Source organism: Triturus cristatus, chromosome 4_2 (assembly GCF_964204655.1).
Source record: "Triturus cristatus chromosome 4_2, aTriCri1.1, whole genome shotgun sequence".
Taxonomy (NCBI): domain Eukaryota; kingdom Metazoa; phylum Chordata; class Amphibia; order Caudata; family Salamandridae; genus Triturus; species Triturus cristatus.
The window spans coordinates 818442860-818464710 of record NC_140586.1 but is presented as its reverse complement, the minus strand read 5'-3'; the positions used below and the strand labels follow the sequence as shown (position 1 = coordinate 818464710).

The 21851-nt window shown below is 45.6% G+C and overlaps 1 protein-coding gene and 1 long non-coding RNA gene across 2 annotated transcripts in view; one reads left to right on the top strand and one right to left on the bottom strand.

Moving 5' to 3' along the window:
- Positions 1 to 21851, bottom strand: part of B4GALT2 (beta-1,4-galactosyltransferase 2) — an 897966-nt gene that overhangs the window by 391628 nt on the left and 484487 nt on the right. The window contains exon 3 of the mRNA XM_085602769.1: positions 9834 to 10069. Coding sequence (XP_085458895.1) covers positions 9834 to 10069 — 236 coding nt within the window. The remainder of the gene's footprint in view (positions 1 to 9833; positions 10070 to 21851) is intronic.
- The window catches only part of LOC146835111 (uncharacterized), a 301437-nt gene that overhangs the window by 274478 nt on the left and 5108 nt on the right, over positions 1 to 21851 (top strand). The window lies entirely within an intron of this gene.

Here is a 21851-nt window from a genome sequence, read left to right as displayed (position 1 = left end):
CTAGTCTTTTAAACATAATTGCCCCAATGATATAACGTGACTCAAATGAAAGGCTCCACATCAGAGGCGTAACAAGTGTCCCATGGGGCCTATTGCAAACAAAGAGAATGCCCAACACCTTCTGTTTTGACAGTGCAAACACCTACGAGGCCCAGTGCCCTGGTACCACTGCAGCAGAGGCACGATTAATAGCTACACCATTGCTCCAAGTTGCTATGGTAGAGTTTAGACAGTTGCACAGCCATCACTCACATAAAGTTATAAAAACAGAGAATGAAATAAATCTGGTCATATAAAGTCACAAACATAGTTGACATGGCCCCACCAGTGCCGCACAGTGCATGCACTTTGTACGAAACGTAATTTAATTCCAAATTGTGCATGAGAGAATTGAACACAGAGTATGAATACCATACATAAGTTTGTTAACTTCAATAGTGTACCTAATGAACGAGTTATCTCCTTAAAGATGTAGGTTGTGCAGGCTCGGGTGCAAAACGCCGCCCTGCTGCGGTGACAGGAGTTTCTCCCAAAGGGGCATCGGAATCGGAGGATACATGCCCATGGCCAGGAGTGCAGGGTACCATATTCTCCTCGCCTATTCCGGAGCAGTAGGATGACTTGGTCCCATACTCTCTTGATCTTTTTCAGAACTCTGTGCAGTAGAGGGAGGGGTGGAAATGCGTACAGCAGTCCCAGCCTCCACTGTACGTGGAAGACATCTCCGAGAAAGGACTGCTTTATGGGAACTCCAAGCGCAACATTTTTGACACGGCAAGTTCTCTGCAGTGGCGAATAGATCTAGTTAGGGATCTCCCCATTTCTGGAAGATGCCCTGTGCCACCTCCAAGTGTAACTGCCATTCATCCTGAAGGCAGTGTGCAGTCAGGGAGAAGCCCTGGGCATTCAGCCGCTTTCAGAGATAGCCTCCGGGCATATCACTCTGCCAATTTTGTTGCAATACCACGTAGCGGTCATTTTGTCCATGAGACTCTGCATCTGTTCCCCTTTGATGGTTGGGGGACAACGCCTTCAGTGCCAAGCAAATTGCTCACAACTCCAACAAGCTGAAGTGGAGGCGAGTTTCCACTGTACACCAGCGTCCTCTGTTCGCCACCTCTCCCAGGTGGCCTACCATCCCAGCAATGATGCATCCGTCACGGTCCTTAGCTCTGGATGGGGTAGGGAGAGGGGTTTACAACTGGTCAAACAGTGCTCGAGCAGCCACCACTGTAAGTCTTTCACAGTCTCCTCCAGCACCTGGATGAAGTCAGTTAGATTGCCTTGGTGCCGAGCACAGTGAGACTACAGATCCCACTGCAGAGCCTGCATCTGCCACATGGTCTGGTCCATGAGAAGGATGCAGCAGGCCTAGAGGCCCAGGAACTTCAGACCTGCTCTCACTGAGACCCAAGTCAAGGACTGAAAACTTGGGATCAAAGCCCAAATGTCCTGGACTTGTTGTGCCGGAGGGATGGCTCAAAAGAGAAAACAGCACAGTGCCCAGGCTCAGATGAAAGAGAGCAGTTGCAAAAAAGTCAGGTGTGACTTGGGCGCTTTCATGGAAAAGCTCAACAATGTCAGTAAGTTGGCCATCATCTGGAGATGGCCCACAAATGCTTGAGGAAAGACCTCCTTTAGTAGCCGATCGTTGAGGTATGGAAAGACGGGTATTCCCAGCCTTTGCAGACGAGCTGCAACCACTACCATCACCTTAATGAACACCCGAGGTGCACTTGAAAAACCGTAGAGGATCATAAAGAAATGAAAGTGCGTGTGGCCTACCTTAAACCTCAGGTAACACCTGTGGAAATGCAGGACGAGAATGTGAAAGTATGCATCCTATAAGTCCAGTGCTGCCACCTGGTCTCTTTAGTCCAGGACAGACAAAACTTGGGCCGGGTGGGCATTTTGAACCCGTCCTTCTGGAGGATGAAGTTCAGAGGACGAAGGTCAGAGTAGAGTAGAGGCCATCATCCTTTTCGGTACCAGGAGGTAATGGGAGTAGCAAGCAGTCCAGATTTCTGACACCAACACCCTCTATATCGTTCCCTTGACCTGAGAGACTGAACTTCTCCATGGAGTATGGACAAGCGACCCTCAGGTAGATGTTGTGGTGTGAATGGTATGTCCAGGGGATAGGATAGGAAGTGTAGGGGGTATCCTTGCTCTACAATCTGGAGCACCCACCTGGGGTGGTATAAGGTGACCTGGTCTACCACTGGGCGATCATGTGACACCAATCACTAAGTAGTTGTGCGGTGGTGGCGGGGGTTTGGGTAGTGCATTGCCCCAGGGTGCCTGCCCCACAGCCTCCCCATCAAAAGGACTGGGACGCCTGTTGCTGCTGTGGCACAAATTGCCATTGCTTCTACTGAAAACCCCTACCAAAGCCTCGAAAGGGGCACTGTGGTAGGGGGAAATGCCGAGCAGGCTGAGCTAGGCCTAGAGAGTGGGTGGTGTCTTTGAACTCTTTAAATCTTTCCAAGGCAAAGTCAGCCTTCGGTCCAAACTGCTTGGAGCCATCAAAAGCCATGTCCTTTAAGGAATGCTGGACATCAGAGGAAAACTCTGTGGATCGGTTCCATACCAAAGGTCAGCAGTGAGGGAAGGCAGCAGTCCCTCACACGTCTCAGAGTGTAATGGAGTCAGTGAGGCTGCTGACACCTCCCAACTCTGTGACATGGTGTCACTGATTGACACTCAGCCATTGGGAATTTCAGGGCTTAAAACTGATGCACCCAGGTTCGAGGCAATCAGTGACACTTCCCCACGTCATGATGTGGAAGGCCCTAAGGCACTTTTGCCAGGCTGAGGAGGTCACACCCACAGGGTTATGAAATCCTCAGCCTGGCAAAGCTCAGCTCAAGCAGCTAGGCGCCTGCGCATTTAGTGCCTGTACAGGTCCTGGCTACCTGACCTGAACAAAAAGAGTGTCTGTCAGGCTGACCTTTGTTCATTTGGCAAGGCACAGCATGTGCAAGTACCTACCCAGGAGGAATCAGGTGTTGACAGACCTAAGCGCAAAACTGGCACTGGAAAACTTACATTTTACAAAGCTTTCCATTAATTTGCATTTTCATTCAGGCGGGGTCATGCAGAAGGTATTGAAGTTCTGCAGACTATACCACTATGTTCTCCAGGATGAGGTGCTGCAGGAGAAAATCTAGGTCCCCTAGAGCTGGCCTGTGCTATCTTGCCACTTGCTTATTCACTGGGGGGACCGATCTTGGTTTTGCTCAGATGCCCACCAGGAAATCATTGAAGAGGTCGAGTGGTGCCATCATGGACAGATCTGTTTATGTGGTTCCGACAAGCAGCCACCTCAGATCCTTGGGGCCCAAAGGCACTCCAGCAGGATCCTGAGGGGTACCAAGGATTTTCTCCTTAGGTTCTCGAAGCTGGCAGAGTTAGTCCATGGTCTTTTTTTTGTTAAAGGGGAGTAGGAGAGTAAACACTGCTGGAGTCCATACCACAGAACTGTTCTGTGGTCTGGCTGTATCCATGTTGTGGCGAGAGATTTCGAAGGGTGGGATGACAGAGGCCCAGGCTTCAACTTCTTAACCTTTTTTTGTGGGTTCTCTTTAACTTACAGGAGCTCCCGAACTCCATTTAGAACGTTCCTGCAATTGGCCTTGGAAACTAGAGCATATCTGCCCTGGACCCTGACCTAGACTACTTTTACAGAGTTCAGCGATGGCTAACTTGGCTTCGCGGTCACTGTTGGCTTTGAGATTCACCTTTGTGCAGCAAGGACATGAAACTGCGTCTGTTTAGGTGCCTACGTACCAGAGGGAGACCTTGTAGGTGTCCGTCACTGAACGCTGTTGGCGGTAGTCACAACATGGCTTAAACCCTGTTGTCTTAGGGGCCACATTCTGCACACTGTGCATTGTTTGGAAGAAAAAGAGAGTTTTCCTGAGGGAGAAAGCCTTCTCTTCTGTCAAAAGACAGCACTGCTAGCTTCGTATCCTAGTCAGAAGGTGCAGAAAGAAAGGAACACACATCAGCGTGCAGAGGCGGTGCATATTTGGAGGCCCTGACAGCATATCCAGAGTGGATGGAGCCAACACGGAGACGCACTATGCCACCTGTTGGCACATGAGGGAATTGCTGAAAGGTTTCCAAATTGAGCCTGGCACCTGGGGAAATTCATATGGTGCACATCTGTCGTTAGAAGTCTCTATCAGAAAGTAACTTTGTTTCCTGGGTAACTAAGCTGTTTAAGCTCTGGAGCCACCACATTCTCCCCACCATTCTTCCTGAAAGAAAGGCCTTCACCGGACCTCGATCTCTAGTCCATACTAGGCTTCCAAATCCATACACTCTTTATCACTAGAGATATATTTTGGTCTGCCAAAAGAATAGTTTAAATATGAACAATTTGCATTAATATGCATTAAAACCCATTTAATCAGAAAATACAAATATGGAGTATAACCCCTGTAGTGTCTTGTAAATCAAAGAATGCTGGAACTCTTTTGGTTCCCACTGTACATCCTAAGCCTGTACCATAAGCATGGGAGAGATGAGTTGAAGGCAACTTAGTATGTTGAGTCCTGACTTACATCCAGCAGAATAAAGACGTGTACCAACTACTGTCCATATGTGGCGTGGTTATTGGCGAGTAAGTGGGCTGGCAGGACGCAACAACCCCCATAAGAGAGACAATGCAGATGTGATTGTCAATGATGACACCCAGGAGAAAAACCAATATGTTCTATACTTGATAGTCCAAGAACCAGCAATTGATCAATGTATAAATCAATTTCCCTAACAAGACTGAGATAAGCAGCCATGTTACAAAGATACCCTTTCATATTAGTTCCCAGCCGAAGACAGTTTGCATGCGAGATAAAAGCATTAATAACTGAGTAATTAGTTAAATTAATATGCTGTCCAGTTCACAAGTAATTTATGTGGTAGGACCCTGTTCAAAACCAGGACTTGAATAATCATTCAGACGTATGGATGTTGGCGTTCCAGACAACACAGCATGGGATTCCAGAATATCCGCAAGTTCATACGAGACCAATCTTACAATGAGCTAGGGATTCTGATCTATGGATTAAAGTTTATGTTGTGTCAGACATGGTGTCACACAATGCAAGCATGCACTTCAAAAACAACTCCCACGAATGTTATCGCAAAAAGCAGGTCAGAAACCTGATACAGGGGTTCAGAGGGCATCTCTGAAGACTGGACAACACCATTCATCCATGAAACATCTAGCATGAGCGCCATGTCAGCTATTATCCCGGATCTCTCTGTAACTCTGGCACAGTCATGAACACTGGTTATATTACTACAGATTTAGCTACACTGCACAAGTCTTAAGAGATCAGTTCTTCGCTGCAATTAAATATTCTTCTCAGTCTGTGATCCGGGCTCATTTCTTCTACTTTATGAGTTGTTGACATCCATCTGCCTTTAATCTGGAAATAACCTTGTGTTACTGCTGCTACATTCCTAAAATGATACCTCGCTTAGAATTGACACACTGTGCAACGTGCCTTCTTGTGTGAGGCAGTGCAATCTTTAATCCATATGAAGGTCAGGAGGTTGCAGGGCAACCCACCGAAGGTTCACAGGAAATTGTGGCTACACTATGGACTTGCAGCATTTTTCTCCTATTTCATTTTGCGTGAACAAACTAAAGAGAAAATTCTCTATAACCATTCAATCATGACTACAACTTCTTTTTAATAAATGTTCTTAAAACGGCATTAGTTCTGTGTTTAAAGGAGCAGACTGAAAACCTATAGATCGTAAGCCCAAGCTGTAAACAAGCATTGGCATAGCCAATAGGTCTCGCTTTTGGGGCCTTCTAAGTATTTAGTTATGCAGCACAATATCCTTGGTGCAACAACATCAACTGTTGCATGGCTAAACACTTATAAGGTCCCAAAGGCGAGACCTATTGGCTATGCCAGTGCTTGTTTTCTTTTTGATGGAAAGGTTTAGGTCTTCAAACAACACCAGTGAGTGGTGTGCTGCACAAAGGGCCCAGGGCTGCGATGAGGCTAGGACAAGGAGGCTGTGCCAGAGAACTACCTATTGCTTGTAACATGGAAAGGGTTCAGAATATCTGCATTCATCTGTATTTTATTAATCCCACCAAACATCAGCATGAAGAATCCCAATAAACATCTGCATCAACTCACATACCTCAACCACTCCCCCACCCCACTAATGTTAACACCCAACCGCTATTTATTTCATCTACCCCAAGGAAATTCTAGTGAATGCATGGAATAGTTGCTTGAGTCACTAAACTAACCCCAATAATCAATAACATGACTAGCCACTAACCTTGGGTTCGGTAGCAGCATGCTGCCCAGGGTAAATAGCTTCAGCACCTTGTCAGAGGTAGTAAGTGTTATATAAATGCAATTACAATTTACCAAGATTCCCCAGAAATGGATTTCTGAGGCTGATAGCAGTGTGAGTGAGAAGGGCTAGGGGTGGGGGTTCAAGAGCGAGAGAGGGGGGAGAAAGAGAAGGCTTTGACTGTGGAAGAGAGACTAGAGAGGGCGGGGCAGGCAGAGAACAAGGCAGATGGAGAGTCAGAGGAAGGCGAGAAGGAGCAGGAGGGAGAGAGTGACAGGAAGTGAAGTAAGAGTGTGTAGAGAGAGAGCGAGGGGGGTTGGGTGAGGGAGTGGGCTGAGGGCAAGGTGTGTTTAGGAACATCAAAGGTTCTTGAAATGAAGTGACGTCATTGAAAATGGAGTAGGTGGGAGAGAAGTGTCATGGCGAGGTGCGAAGAGAGATGAAAGAGAGGTGGGATTGGTAAGGGCAGAGGGGGCTGGAGAGTGTGCAAGACAATAAGGAGTTTATGAAGGGAGAATGATGAGAGCACAGGAAGGTAATGTAAAAAAGGAAAAACATGGCAGAATATGAAAGACGGGCGGGATAAAGAGATGGGCTATAAAGGGGAAGAAAGGTGTGACGAAAGGAGCGGTCAGAAGAGGGTAGACATATAAAGTGGGAGAGAGGTAGGTGACAACGTAAGGGAGTGAGTGATGGAAAAGGACAATGCAGGTATAAAAATAGGAAAGGGAAAGAGGAGAAGATGAGGGTCCGAGAAGATGGTGAAGTGAGGGAGAAAAGGGGGCGAAGAAAGCACAAAGTAGAAACAGGACCAGGGAGAAGAAGGGTTCAGAGAAGTGATGAGCAGGAGATGTGAAGGGGGACAGAGTGGCAGGAAACTGAAATGAAAAAGACAAAAGGTGGAGACGGGGCAAAGTATGAAGAGAGCTGAGGTTGAGAAGATAGGGAAAGCAATGAGAAAAGGAGGAGCTAGAGACCATGTACGATGTCCTGGCTCGTTCACGTATGGAGCGGAGATTCTGGGAGAGTGAGGGGAAGAAAAGTGGGGAGAGCCTGTGAGCAAGGGAAGAGAGTCTGGAATGAAAAAGGTCAGCGAGAACAAGGGGTCTAAGAAGGGAGAGAAAGAGATGTCAAGGGAGGAGGAGAGGGTGAGAAAAAGCGCTTCATCCGTGTGTGTGAAAGAGCAGTAGATTGGGTCGACAGGGACAGAAAATAGTTCGGGAGACCATCAAAGAAAAAGAAGAGATACCCCGATAAAGAAAGGGATGAAACAGAGAAGATAGGATGGTAGGTCTAAGGGGGAAGAGAGATGGTGACTGAGAGAGCAGGATAGAAAATGAGAAAGGGGAACGAAAGGCTGGAAATTAAGAAACGCGGTGGCGACGGAGAAGTCTTAGAAAGCGAGGGAGCGAACATGTATGAAAGAACGAAGGAATGGAACATGGAAGGGTGACATAAACCAGGGAAGAATAAAGAGAGGATATTTGGAATCAAGAATAGGGAATACCTTTTGTAGGCAGAACTCCTTAAAATCACACATTCCACCCTATCAACAGACGCATTCAGATCTTTCTTGTGGTGATTACATATGATTATAGCACACAAATTATAGTTTTGGCCTGCAGGTGGCGATAGGCGACCACGTCCAGAAATTAGTTTGGGGATGGTAACTTGTCTCCGTAACATCCCCTTTTGAGTGTGCCCAAAAGTGTGATAAGGGCCCCTCACAAAGTTTTTGGCATTTAAAAAACATATTGTGTGGCAAGAATGGCAAAATTATGAGACAAGAAAATACAAATTATGCAGCATGTTGCCACATATACATGACAATGTTTTTTTTTTATTTTAACACCAAAGCAATCAGCAAATAAAACAAGCATTACTTAAAAGCAGATGCCAATTACTCTCAGCGAGTGTGCTCAGACGCGTGACAGGCGCCCTAAGGACGGAAGTAATGACGGGCAGAGGTGCGAGCGAGGAGGTGCGCCCGCGCTAAAAGGAGATAAAAACAAGCTTTGGCCGTGAGGCCGGGAAAGTGACGCGGTGGCACGGCATTGCTTAAAAGCGGATGCCCATTACTCTCAGCAAGTGTGCTCAGATGGAGTGACAGGCGCCGGAAGGACGGAAGCAATCACGGGCAGATGTGCGAGCGAGGAGGCGCGCGCACGCTAAAAGGAAATAAAAACAAGCATCGTAGGCTGTAAGGGTGCCCTCGAGTGATGCACTTAATGAGCCATGACGAGACGGGAAAGCCAGATGGCGCCTGTGCTCGTAACTGTGCGCGTAACCGCATGCTCTAGGCCACACAAAAAGCTGTGGTGGGCTTTTTGAAGCCCACTTACTAAAAGCCTCGCCAGAGCAGCGCATGTACTGGCTCAGGCGAGACCTAAATAGAATAATTTGTGTACATTAGCCACAAAGAGAAAATGCTCAATATAGTTTGTCTACTAAAGAGAAGAAAAAACAATATTTGCACCTTCCTCCTCATCTCGCAGAATGAGCAAGCAATGTGAATCTAATACGTTTGGTACGTTTTAAACTTAGATTTGTTTTGCCCAAAATACCCTCTAAATATCTCTTTGCTACATTTTCCATATCTCTTAGTGCCTACCCTGGAAAATCCAGACCTTTTGCTTACTACAGCCCACTGGATGAAATCACATCTCACAAACTCCCAAGCCAGATGTTTAACTCATAGACCTAAACACCGGTAATGCAACTGTAGAGCAAGTCAGATATTCAATAATGTCTTAGAAAGATCTGAAGAATGTGGTGAGGGAGAGCAAAGATACAATGCCTCAGAATCAAAAATCACCATCAACTGCAGAAGAAGAAGCTATCAAGAAAGCAATATAGTCAGGGACCAATTGTGCTCCAGCACTTACAGCTTCAAGACCAGAACTACCTCTGGGAGTAGGTACAAATGCATTTCTCAAAACTGCTTGGCGGATCCCAGAGAGAAGATAATGAAAGTGGCAAGTGAACAAATAGGAACCATAGGGTGGAAGGTGATTCAATCATATTGAATGATGGATAGCATACGTATCGGAGAGCAGATCAGATAGGACAGGAGCGGTGCAATTGCATAAGGGCAAACAGAATGCTTAACAATTATCTCATAATTAAGAATCTCACTCACTCTGTAATAAATTAATTATTCAGTCCTCTGCTTTTAGATTTTTTGGATCATCATTTACCGGATAATTTGCTGTGATTAAAGTAAATCCTAGTTTTCCTATACACTATAGGACCCTAGTTTGTTGCGTGCATTTCATTATCAAATACGCAGCATTTTCCAATGTCTCTATTTTCTTTTCTTTTTAGATTCTACATTATCAGTGTGATATTTTGTAATCGAAAGTGCACTACTGGGGCTGAGAGCTCTCTCTTTTTTAACAAAGGCCCAGACAGTCTGCATCAGGAATGCAACAAAAGACATCTGAGGTCTAACAGACAAAGGATACGATACCCTTTCCAGCTGTCCTTCCACCAAGCAGCCTCACCTGGTTTATGATGTAGATGCCGTAGTCAACCTTCTGGCGACGGAGGATCGGGTGCAAGTAGTGCAGCCAGTACTTCAAGTGGTGGTCCCGGTGTCGGAAGGGTAGGATTATTGCCACCTTCTGCTTTGTTTTGCAGTCTGAGGGTGTGTACTTGCCCCCGTCTCGCACATCTGGATTCTCTCTTTGAACCCTCTCCATGGTCATTGGAGTAGTGAACTCTATGAGCAGGCGGCCAACTGCAGTATGGAGGAGACAAAAAACGAGCTATGAGTGAGTATGAAACCAAAGGAAAACTTCGCAATAAGCAGCGTCATATATAACTTTATTAGTCCTCTCATTATTAATATTATTATGATGTCCACTTTGCACAGGGAACAGCTACCAATCGGTGTCCTGGCACTAACGACACTGCCCCCATCCAGACCTCGGACTTTAAGTTGGATCAGCCATTTTTAAAGCTTTTTCCTGAAAGAAGAGTGGTTATTCATGGTTCTCATTTTTAAGGACAGGAAATTCCACTACTGAAATTCCACGTAAGAGAAAGATCGTCTGTGCGGTCCAACCGCCGACAGACCTTCGGTCCGACTGCTGCATTTTAATGCTGCCATCTCAGATCCCAAAGGGGCGGCGGTCGGAGTAGCGGCCCAGAATGTTGGGGGTGCAGAGTCAGGCACCACCGTCGGGATTTGGATATCCCTTTGCGACAGCCTATTCATGGTGGAAACACCGTCCTATGCAGGCTTTCGGAAAGGGATATTGGGGGCCCCAAACAGGGCCCTTGTTCCTTGTGAGCCACTGCAAAGTGGCCCAGGGGGCACATGTAGTGCCCCACACCCGCCTCCATACACAGTGTGCCATGTACCACATGGTACATGGCACACGGTCCATGGACATGCATAAAGTGCTCCTTTTCACGGTGGCTTGTGCTGTAGCCCTTTTCCTGGCGCGCAGCACAAGCTGCCATGAAAAGGAGCACTTTGCGACCACCAGCCTGGCGTTCACATCCTACTGTGGTGGTTGGACCGCCGACTGCTTGTCGGGCGGTCTCCTGACTGCCGCAATAGCAGTTGGCAGTCCAAACGACCACTATGATAATATCTCCCTTAGTCATCAACCTAAGAACAACCAGTGCCACTTCAATAACAAAAAATACCAATTATGCTCCAACCACAACATTTAGAATTTCACAAATATTTAATAAAATGCACATAGAAGACTAGTAACATCTGCTCATGTAGTTTGTCATTAATTGAGCTAAATACGTCAATAAAAACAATTAATCCAAAAAACTGAAAACTGCATACAATCAAAATACAAAAAAAGTTCTAAAAAAGGTTATTGTATACACAACTTATAACCCTTTTTTAGTATTTTGATTGTATACAGTTGTTTTATGTTTTTGGGATTAAATGTTTTTATTGATGTATTTAGCGAAAGATCGGATTTTAATAAGTTTAGGGGAAAATATTTGTATTGGTCAAGACCATGCAAGACTTTCAAACAAACGATTTCGGTCTTATTCCCACCCATTTTGAGACTGTGTGCTGTTATCCATTGGCCACCCATGGTCATGCATTTGATAAAAATATTCATGCCAGACTAAAACCAAATATTCTAACTAAGACTTCAAGAGGAGTCGAGATCTCGATGAGGATCCCTGAGGAACAACGCATTTAAGGGAAAAATGAGCTGACCTAAACAGAGGTGTAGCTATGGATTGGGTTCTATCAGAAAGAAATTACTGAAGCTACCAAGGTTCCTCATTGCATGCACCAGCCCCCAGATGAGATAAGTGGAGGGGAACACAGTATCAAGGGATTCCAATAGGGTCAGCAGGATCAGAGCTGCTGACTTTACAACTCTAAAAAGTTGATGTGAAGGGTTCTTAGTGGATGTAATCAGGGAAGAATAATAAGATTCTCTCGCATTTCTAATATTATATATATCATAAAGTGCGCCCAGTATTAGATTATTAGCTCTAGATTGTATGGTTTTCCTAGTCTCTTTCTAGTACTTTACAAGTGTTTTTATTCTGGAAGAGAATTATTTGACCAAGGGACACCATGATTTTTGCGATTGATTTTAACATCGTGTAATGATGCAGTTTTAATGAGGGCAGACGTTACTCAATATATAAACATTTTCCTGGTTATGTTAATTTCCTGATATTTTCCAGGTGTATGTAATAATGCGAGTGTCTTACTGAAATATTCTGAATTAAGTTTGGACCAGGTACGACCCAGCACCTATGATCTAATTATTAGGCAGATAATTTTAGGATGTCAGTAGGGTAGTCTGAAATGTATGTCTACGTGGTCTTACCAATGTAGAACTAATGGTTGATTAACTAGGAGGGAATCACAAACTGCTGAATATAGCATCATCCGAGTGTCCCCCATCATGAGTTGGATAGATGATGTGGTGTTCTAGCCCAAAGATAGAGAGTGCATTCAAAATGTTTATCGTATCCTGGTTATCGATGTCTTTGTGGTTAAAGTTGTGTTCACCCGGCATAAGAAAGTTGGAGGCAAATAGAATGCCGGGCTAAAAAGAGTCCAAACTTGTTAGGAAAAGCATTCATGGGTCCTGGCAGATGGTAAGAGCTCCAGCCAGTAATAGAGTATGTGGAATTGATTAGTATAGTATGCAATAGGCCTTCAGAGTGAGGTAGTGCCTCCTGAAGTGTTGTACATGAGTAAATATCCTTGAAAACAATAGCGATGCCTCCACCCTATTATGTGCTCCTTGGCTCTTCTGATCATTTTATATCCTTTAGAGATGGCCAATCAATACCAAGGCCAAAGTTGCTATTTAACCATTACATGCAAAACCACACCCAATGAAAGGTCTCCACTACAGCCTTGATTACAAGTCAAGCAGAGCGATATCCCCTGGTGAGATATTGCTCCACCGAATTATAAGTGATTGGATTTTCAAGTTGCGGGAACACCAGACCTAATTTTACAGGCCTGAAACTCTGAACAATAAAATGGCTTTGGGGTTGGGCAGCAAGTGTAACATGAGTCACCAAATCCCTCGATCGCCTTCCAGGGCACGGGAGCAGCATCTAATGCTCTGCCCTGCAGTTTGCAGTATTCCCTTCCTTCTGCTTACTACTCCATTCTTGGCCATTCCTGGCTACTGCTTGTTTGGGACTTTAAAAATGTGTCTGATTCCAAAACCCATCAATGCACAAAAGCTGTTAAAGAAATTATCGGTGCCGACAGCATGAAGCTACTAAATAATAACGCTTCACATAGGGCATGGTCTAGATCTTATAAAAGGTAGAGATTTTAAAATGCATCACAAGGATTCCAGGGATGTTCAAACCATTTTCTGATCCTATTTGCAATTTCCATACCAGCTGTAGATGTTTCCAGCCACCTGCCAGGCACGGAAACTGTGACATTTTCCCATAACAAACTACTTGTGTCAAAGTCAATGAAAGAGTGGCTCTACCGGGCATAAGAGAAGCTCTGAAGAGATTGAGGATTACAAAATTGTCCTTCAATGTTAATTGTCAACGTTTCCACATATATGGCTGACATATATATAAAGCTAATTTGAGAAACTTGCGGCAATCACCAAGTGGGTATCCGGTTCTCCTGGAACTAAGTGTTGCTTGTAGGGTAATGCTTTGGAGGGAAAATAATTAGCTGATTAGACACATAGAGGGTGAAAGGCATTTATAGGGTGAAAAGGGTGTGAGGAAATGAAAAAGCCAAGAACGTAGCCCTAACAGGCCCAGACATGTGAGGTGTCAAACAAAGATGCCCTTAGCTCCTATACCTTTTACCTGAATCCCATGTACGCTGATAGAGCCGGTTTCTTAAATCCAAATCTCTTGGTGAAATCATCAAACAGGATCCACATACTAGTCGTATGGACCATTGATTGTCGAGGTGAAGTGTAAAAAAGCAGCTAATAGCTGAAGTATATTGCAAGTACAGTGAAACCAATATGGGTCCACAAAGAAGACAGAGAAAAGTGAGGAAAGAGAAGCGAGCAAGACAGAAAGATAGGATAGTGTCCAAACCTTAATTAACAAACTTAGCTCAGTTTACATGTCAAATCAATCAGCAAAATTGATAGAAGAATATGGTAAGGATGTACATATTTAAATGTTCATGCAGTCTAAATTTATATATAATCGAAAAGAATGTGCAAAACAGGATAATATACAGCAAGCCAAATATGGTCCATGCAGTTTCCATAAAGGAATTTCCCTATTCTAAATAAAGTATCATAAATAGTAATGGGGAGAGTCTATGAGGAAGGTGTCAGCATCACATGTAAGGATCAAAAGAAAGAGTCTGAGTATTCAAGCATGAAGCTTAAAACTGTGGGCAGGAGAAATCAGCAGAGTCGAGAAGTATTCTCTCAGCCAAGTCAGGATAGAGTCTGATGTACTATTCTAAGCACACAATTAAAGCATGAAAGAAGTTTCCAGAAGACTTCTCCTTATCATCTTCCACTGAACAAACCAGATTCCCTAGTTTCCCAGCTTCCATCAAAGAAGCAATCATCTGTATGATCTAAGACGTAACATCTGTCCAGTCCTTCTGGTACAGAATGATGTTTCCCACTGTGTCAGCTCTATATTCGATGCCAAAAGTTAGGTAAAGAATCAGCGGCCTGGTAGCAGCAAGGGGGCCAACAAAGATAAAGAGTGGTGAGGCGGGTGGAGGGGGGAGCGCGGGGGCCGTGGGTGGAGCACGCAGGGGAGCACGCAGCAGGGAAGATAAATAAAAAAATAAAGAATTTTAAAAGCGTACCTGGTGCTGCCGACCACTTCGCGCTCCTCTGGATCCAGTTCCTGGTCCCAGCAGTCCTTGGGACAGCATCACGGACTCCCCATCCAATCCCTGCTCTCAAGCATGAGAGCAGCATGGGGATTGGCCGGAGCGAGCTGGATTAACGCTCGCTCAGGCACAGTGAGTCTGTGTAGTTTCTACAACCCGGCTGGCAATACAGCTGGGTTGGAGAAACTTAAGTGCGCATGTCATTTGGGCCGGCCTAAGACGGCCGGCCAAACTGACATGCGCACTTAAATGACGGCCAACCACTCCTCCTTCCTCAGCCCATGGCCCAGCTCCACCCCTCCCAGCACCAGCTGGTTCAGAGCTAGCATCTGAAAAATAAAACAACAGTAAAATATAATTTTATTTTTCAGCTGCTGGCTCCGAGCCAGTGGGACGACGCTCCTCCATCATTGTGGAGGAGCCGTCGCTGCTTGGTAGTGTACTACAATGAACACCTGCAAATAACAGAAAAACAAGTCTCATGAAAAACATTGAATAATGATAAAAGTGTGCATTGAGGCCTGGTACAGATTAGGCCAACACTAGATTTAAACAGATTCTAAATGAATACAGTTAGCATAAGTGAATATGTCAAATGAAATTTTAAAAAAGCATACATTCCTTTCACTGTGATTACATTTTTAATAATTCAGCTAAACATGGGAGTGGTTCTCATTAAAAGGAATATACAGTCACTTACTATAAATGATTAATAAAATGCACACTTTTGATCCAGATAAACACACTTCGAGAATATTTGTTGCATGTGAAAGTGGTGGGCACTCCACTGCCATGTGGGATGGAACAACTGACCAAAGAGGACTACCCGAGAGGAAGAAAGCAAAAGCTGGGAAAATTGGAGAGCTTGCCCAGGCCCAGGTCACATGGTTGGCCTAGAAGTCCTGCCATTGGAGGAAGCCAATAATTGCATTCCCCTTGGTGGACTTTACACATAGAAACCATTCCTGCAGCTCAATAGGGATTCCCCAACCCCTCCTTTTGAGATGAAGAAAACTTTGAGAGACTATACCCTTCGTGCCACAGGAGTGCGGCAGGTGGCCACCCCTGATGGTGTCAAACACTCCGAGTGCTACCCAGTCACGTTTCCCAGGTCCTTGTGTCATGTGCTGCACCCTTCCAGGGTTTTCTTTTGTTTATTTCATTGTAAAAGACGACTGCAAGCCCCAGAACTCAAAGGAAAAAGTCTGGGCTGGAGCAGTACATCACGCAAGAACCTGGGAACCTTGGTAGCTATGCAGTGCAGGGACAGCATTTTCGGTTTGAATGTAGCAAATGGCGAAATCCCAAACGTGTTGTTTTTTCTGAACCTCATGTGTTTACCTTCAGTAGGCCGAGACCAGCATGTTTGTCTCAACCCCTATGTGCTTCTGTTTTTATTGACCAGCCCTGTTGTCTTGGTAATATGAGTGTGTCCCTATGCCAGCAAGGACAGCTGCTCGAAGGGTACACAATGTTCTATCACACAGGCACTTCAGAAAGACTTTGAATGCGTGTGGATTCGAGCACCTGAAAACTGCTGTGTTGTTTTTAAAATGTGCCTCAGGAGAAACGTTCATTGCCGCCTCTTTTGTCTTGTCGGTTTAGCGGAAGACGTGACACGCTCATGTCTACATGCATTATGTCTGATAACCCTCTGGGTTACATAACAAATACAGTCATCAAGAGTTCCATTTTAATGGCAGGATAATCTGCAAGCTCGCGCTGCTACAGTCCAGGATTGCGCGTGGCCAAATGTGACCAACAAAGGGACAAAAATACTCAAGTACCAGCTGAGTGCAGCTGGGTGGGAAGGAGGAGGTGGGCCTGGGATTCTAGCTGGAGAGTGCTGTGTAGAATGTGATTGACGAATCTGCTGGGCTTAGGTAACCTACATCTTTTAGGAGAGGCTAGCATTGCATTCCTCTGAAGGCGTATGAAAGTGCACCCTTTTACTGAATAAAACCTGTACAAACAATGTATCAGAACAGCATTTATTCATAATTCATGGTGGACTGAGCACTTAACGTGGCAATGCAATCCTAGATGTCATTTCATGTCAAGACAATAATGTGCCCTTGTTAGAATTCGGGTTACAGGTTAAGGGGAGGAGGTGGGGGGAGCTGAAACCCTTCTCAAGCAGCAACCACAATTCTTCTCAGGGTGAAGTCACAAAACATCCTAAGTTAACCTAGGCTCAACCCAAGGGTAGCTTGGCACAGAGCAGTCAGGCTTAATTAGCTCAGAGGCAGTGTGCAAAGTATTTGTGCAACATACCAGACAGTAACACAGTGAAAACACACCACAAACGTAGCCTCCCAGAGAGGCAGACAAGCATTTGCAATGCAATAGTTCTCACGTTTGCGACAGTTTAAGTTATTGGCATTGTAAATACAATGTCTTTTATTTATCTGTTTTGATAATTAACAAATACATAAAAGGTTTTGCCATTTACAATGCCAATAGCTCAAACTCTTGTAAATGCAAGACCTATTTAAATTCAAAGAAGCGGCTGCCATTGTCCTGACTGACTAGAAAGTGAAAGCCCGCATGGCGCGCTGAATGTTGCAGGAAAGCACGTCGCGCCTGCAGTAGGAGGAACTCATTAAAGAAAACCGTGCTTACAGACTGAATAAGACATACCGTGTAACAACCGAAGTAAAAGACCAGCCCTCATGGGAGGTTACAAATGAAGACAAGGCTGTACTAAGGAGGGACTAACAAGCCTATTAATGAATCAGAAGCCAGCATTTACAGAGAACAATGACACAAGCCAATTAAAAATATGGGTGGAGAGTGGGCTGGGCTTCCAGTCTGCACCCCAATACAGCATGCCTCATAGAGCAGCGCATGCGCTGCTCAAGATTGAACTACAAAAAAGAGCAATTTATATTAACTACAACAAAACCAGAATGACAAAAATCCAAGTAGTAGAACCAGAGATATGCAATTTAAAAGGTTTTAGTAAAAATAGCACAGAAAGGTGTAAAGTGCAAACTGTGAATATCTGATCGCGCCCGACTGGAACAAAGTCACAAGTTCAGGCCGACCGTGATGGAGCATGGGCCCGCTCCAGGGACCCAACTATGCCCGGTGAAAAAATTACCTTAAATCTTGGTTTGGAGAGCACTGTAAGGATCAGCATTGAAGATGTGTCGCACAGTCGAAGCGACGCGTCAGTTCCGAGGTGTGGTGAGGCTGCCATGCGAGGGTCTGTGTCATCATCGAGGATCCCGTCAGCGGTGCTTGCGATCCTAAGTCCAGCAATGAGGATGCGGCGCACAGCCGGAGCGATACGTCGGTTCTGAAGAGCTGTGAGGCTGAGACCAACTTTGTCTAAGCCCACTTCCAAGGGATCCAGGACTGGGGTGGCACTACATGGCAGGGTAAACTCACAGTTGGCAGAGTCCAGGTGCATATGCAAGGTTGCTGGAAGCCTGCTAAATGTCTGAGGATTCAGATCAGGAGGCCATCCAACTAACCTTTGGAGTCATCTCGGGTTCTGGGTTCAAGTGATGCAGGTCCAGTCCTCCTCACCCAGGCAACCGTGCAGCAGGCAGCACATCAGCCCAATCGGGCAGCAGTTCCTTCAGAGCAGCAGTCTAGCAGAGTGGCAGTGTTTGTAGCAGCACAGAAGTCCTTCTTCCTGGCAGAGTATCCCTAGGTCTACCAGTGTACTGAAGAGGTGGTGTCTGGGGTCCATTATTTATACCCAATTATGCCTTTGAAGTTGGGGAGAAGCTTCTAGAGGGTTCCCTTTGAAGTCCCCAGGCATCCTCCCTTTCCTGTACTGGCTCCAGACTAACCACAGGGTATGCAGCCATTTGTGTGGAGTCAACACACAGCCTATTCAGATGTAAGTGGGGCTGTGACCAGCTCCTCCCTCACATCCTACCAGTGATGGCCTATCCAGGCACACCTAAGATCCCTATTGTGTGTGGTTGCCTAGTAGGAATACACAAACCCCAACTGTCAGCTACACCCAGTCTTGTGATTAGAGACAGGCCACAGGCACTAAATGGACAAGGCAGGAAAATGACAGCTTTCTAAAAGTGACATTCTGTCCATTATCTTTTTGTGTTCCATTTTCACCCTAAGTGGGAAGGGTATGCCCAGACGTGAGTCCAGTGCTCACTACGCCACTGGAGTCAAGCTATCCTTGCTGATGAGGGCTGAAAGCCCGAAACCGGTCCTAGGATGCTTGATTCCTGTTCAGGGAAGACATGGCTTGGCAGTTCGGGCTGGACTGTTCCCGTGAGGCACAGGGTCAAGACTGATTTGCATATGGCCATGTCTGAACTGGGGTGGCGTGGTGAGCAAAATAACGATGGATTAAACTCAGATCTGTGACTGGGGGTGAATGTTTTGCCAATGTGCAACATTCCGTCCATCATCTTGTGTGTTTTGCTGTTCCCCCTATGTGGGAAGGGTATGCCCAGACGTGGGTCCCGTGCTCACTACGCCACTGGAGTCAAGCTATCCTGGCTGAAGAGGGGTGAAACCTCAAAACCGGTCCTAGGATGCTTGATTCCGGTCCAGGGAAGACATGGCCTGGCATTCGGGCTGGACTGTCCCCATGAGGCACAGGGTCAAGACTGATTTGCATATGGTCATGTCTGAACTGGGGTGGCGTGGTGAGCAAAATAACGATGGATTAAACTCAGATCTGTGACTGGGGGTGAATGTTTTGCCAATGTGCAACATTCCGTCCATCATCTTGTGTGTTTTGCTGTTCGCCCTACGTGAGAAGGGTATGCCCAGACATGGGTCATGTGCTCACTACGCCACTGGAGTCAAGCTATCCTGGCGGAAGAGGGGTGATACCCCGAAACCGGTCCTAGGATGCTTGATTCCGGTCCATGGAAGACATGGCTTGGCAGTTCGGGTTGGACTGTTCGCATGAGGCACAGGGTCAAGACTGATTTGCATATGGCCATGTCTGAACTGGGGTGGCGTGGTGAGCAAAATTACGATGGATTAAACCCAGATCTGTGACTGGGGGTGAATGTTTTGCCAATGTGCAACATTCCGTCCATCATCTTCTGTGTTTTGCTTTCTAAAAGTGGCATTTTCAGAATTGTAATTTAAAATCTGACTTCACCATAAGGTAGGATTTTAAATTGTGACTCCAGAGACACCATATATGAAATAGTTCTCTCTTCCAATTTGGAAATTATACTTATGAATGTAATAACGCAACTCCAATGGTATACTATAGGAGAGATAGGCCTTGCAGTAGTGAAAAATTAATTTAAGTGTTTTTCACTACTAGGACATGTAAAACTTAAAAGTGTATGTCCTACTTTTTAAATACATTGCACCCTACACTTTGAGCTGTCAAGGGCTACTCTAGTGGTGACATATCTATTCAAAAGGAAAACTTGGGCCTGTGCACACACACACAAGCTGCAATGGCAGACCTGAGACATGTTTAAAGGGCCACTTATGCGGGCAGCACAAACAGTGCTACAGTCCCACTAGTAGTTAATTTACAGGCCCTGGGCACATTTTATAGGGACTTACAAGTAAATTAAATATGGCAATTGGATATAAGCCAATTTTACCATGGTTCAGGGAGTGAGCACATGCACTTTAGCACTGGTTAGCAGTGGTAAAGTGTGCAGAGTCCTAAGGCCAGCAAAACCGAGATCAGCAGAAATGGAGGAGAGAGGCAAAAGGGTTTTAGGGCAGACCACCCCAGGGCTGACAGGTCTAACAGCCCTATATTCTGGTGTTTTGCCAAGTTAGGCACTCTCTCCCACTACTAAGACAGTAGCTCTCTAGCCACAGAGCCTCAGCCATCCACATCTGCCTTCTTGCATCCGTTCCAAAATATGCTAATTTGAAAAGGGCAGGGTTCTGCGACCTGGACCCTTCATGTGTCAACAAGACATATGAGCCATCATTCCACTAAAACCACATTCTCCTGATTGGATCTGCTATCCTGTCAACCTAGGGAGAGAACCAGGGCACTGAATGTCCAGCACACACCCCTAGGCTAGAGTGCTTCAGCTGTACCTACAGCTTCCTCCAGGGAGTTCTTCTACAAACACTGATGCCCCTTTTGTACCGGGCACCCAAGATTCCCAGCTGTTCCATCTGACCTTACATAGTACCGCTGGAACCTGGTACCACAGCTTGTATCTTGCTCTTAGGCACGGATTCCTCTCATCATTACACCCCAACCCAGAGCCTACCTCTTTCTCCCTACTGTTCTCCGACTGCTCTTTCTTTACAACCTCATCTTGTCACTTCATTCCCTTTCTGCTAGAGGAGGGTTACCCATAACCCACTCTCAACACATCCAGTGAGATATTATGTCTTTAAAATTAATATTCATCTTTGAAAGATGGCAGTCTGTAACTGTTAAAAATTGAGAGACGCATGTCTGTGATGGGACATCCATGGAGATGCCAGTCTGCAATTGTTAGGAAGAGGTGTGGCGCCGCGGCCAGGGCGACTGACTCCGGAATCTGGGGATCACGGTTCGATCCCCGGCGCCGGCGGCAGATTAGCCCAGCACCATGTGACTCTGGGCAATAGCTTGCTTAATCTTCCCGACGGCCCCCAGCGCCTAGAGACCCTTACGGGTGATTGTTCGTGCTTTACAAATGTGGATTATTATTATTAAACATGATAGAGAGAACTCTGTTGGTGATTTGTGGACACTTCAGGAAAGATGCCAGTCTGTGACTTTTACATACTCTCCCCACATCCAGTGAGATATTAGTGTCTCTGACATTGATAGTTATCTGTGAAAGATGGCAGTCTGCAACTGTTAAACATGATTGAGAGACGCCGCTCTATGACTGGTGGACATCTTTGGAGATGCCCATCTGTAATTTTTAAACATGATTGAGAGCCGCCTGTCAGTGATTGGTGGACATCTCTGAAAGATGCCGGTCTGTAACTGTTAAAAATTATTTAGAGACCGCAGCTGGTTAATGGTGGACATCTTGGGAGATGTCAGTCTGTATAATTAAACAACTTTGAGGAAACCAGACTGCGGTTGTCATACATGTTTGAAAAATACTCATCTGTGACTTACAAAGGCTTCAAAGCCATATAGTTGCACAGCAATGGTCCCCAACAGTACCGGTGACTCATCTTTATAGGTCATGGGGTCAACAGAACAAGTTAGACGGACTGCTCAGAGACACCTTTTAGACTACCAGTTGCACAGTACATCCTCAAAGCCATATATCTGGAAAAGTTATGG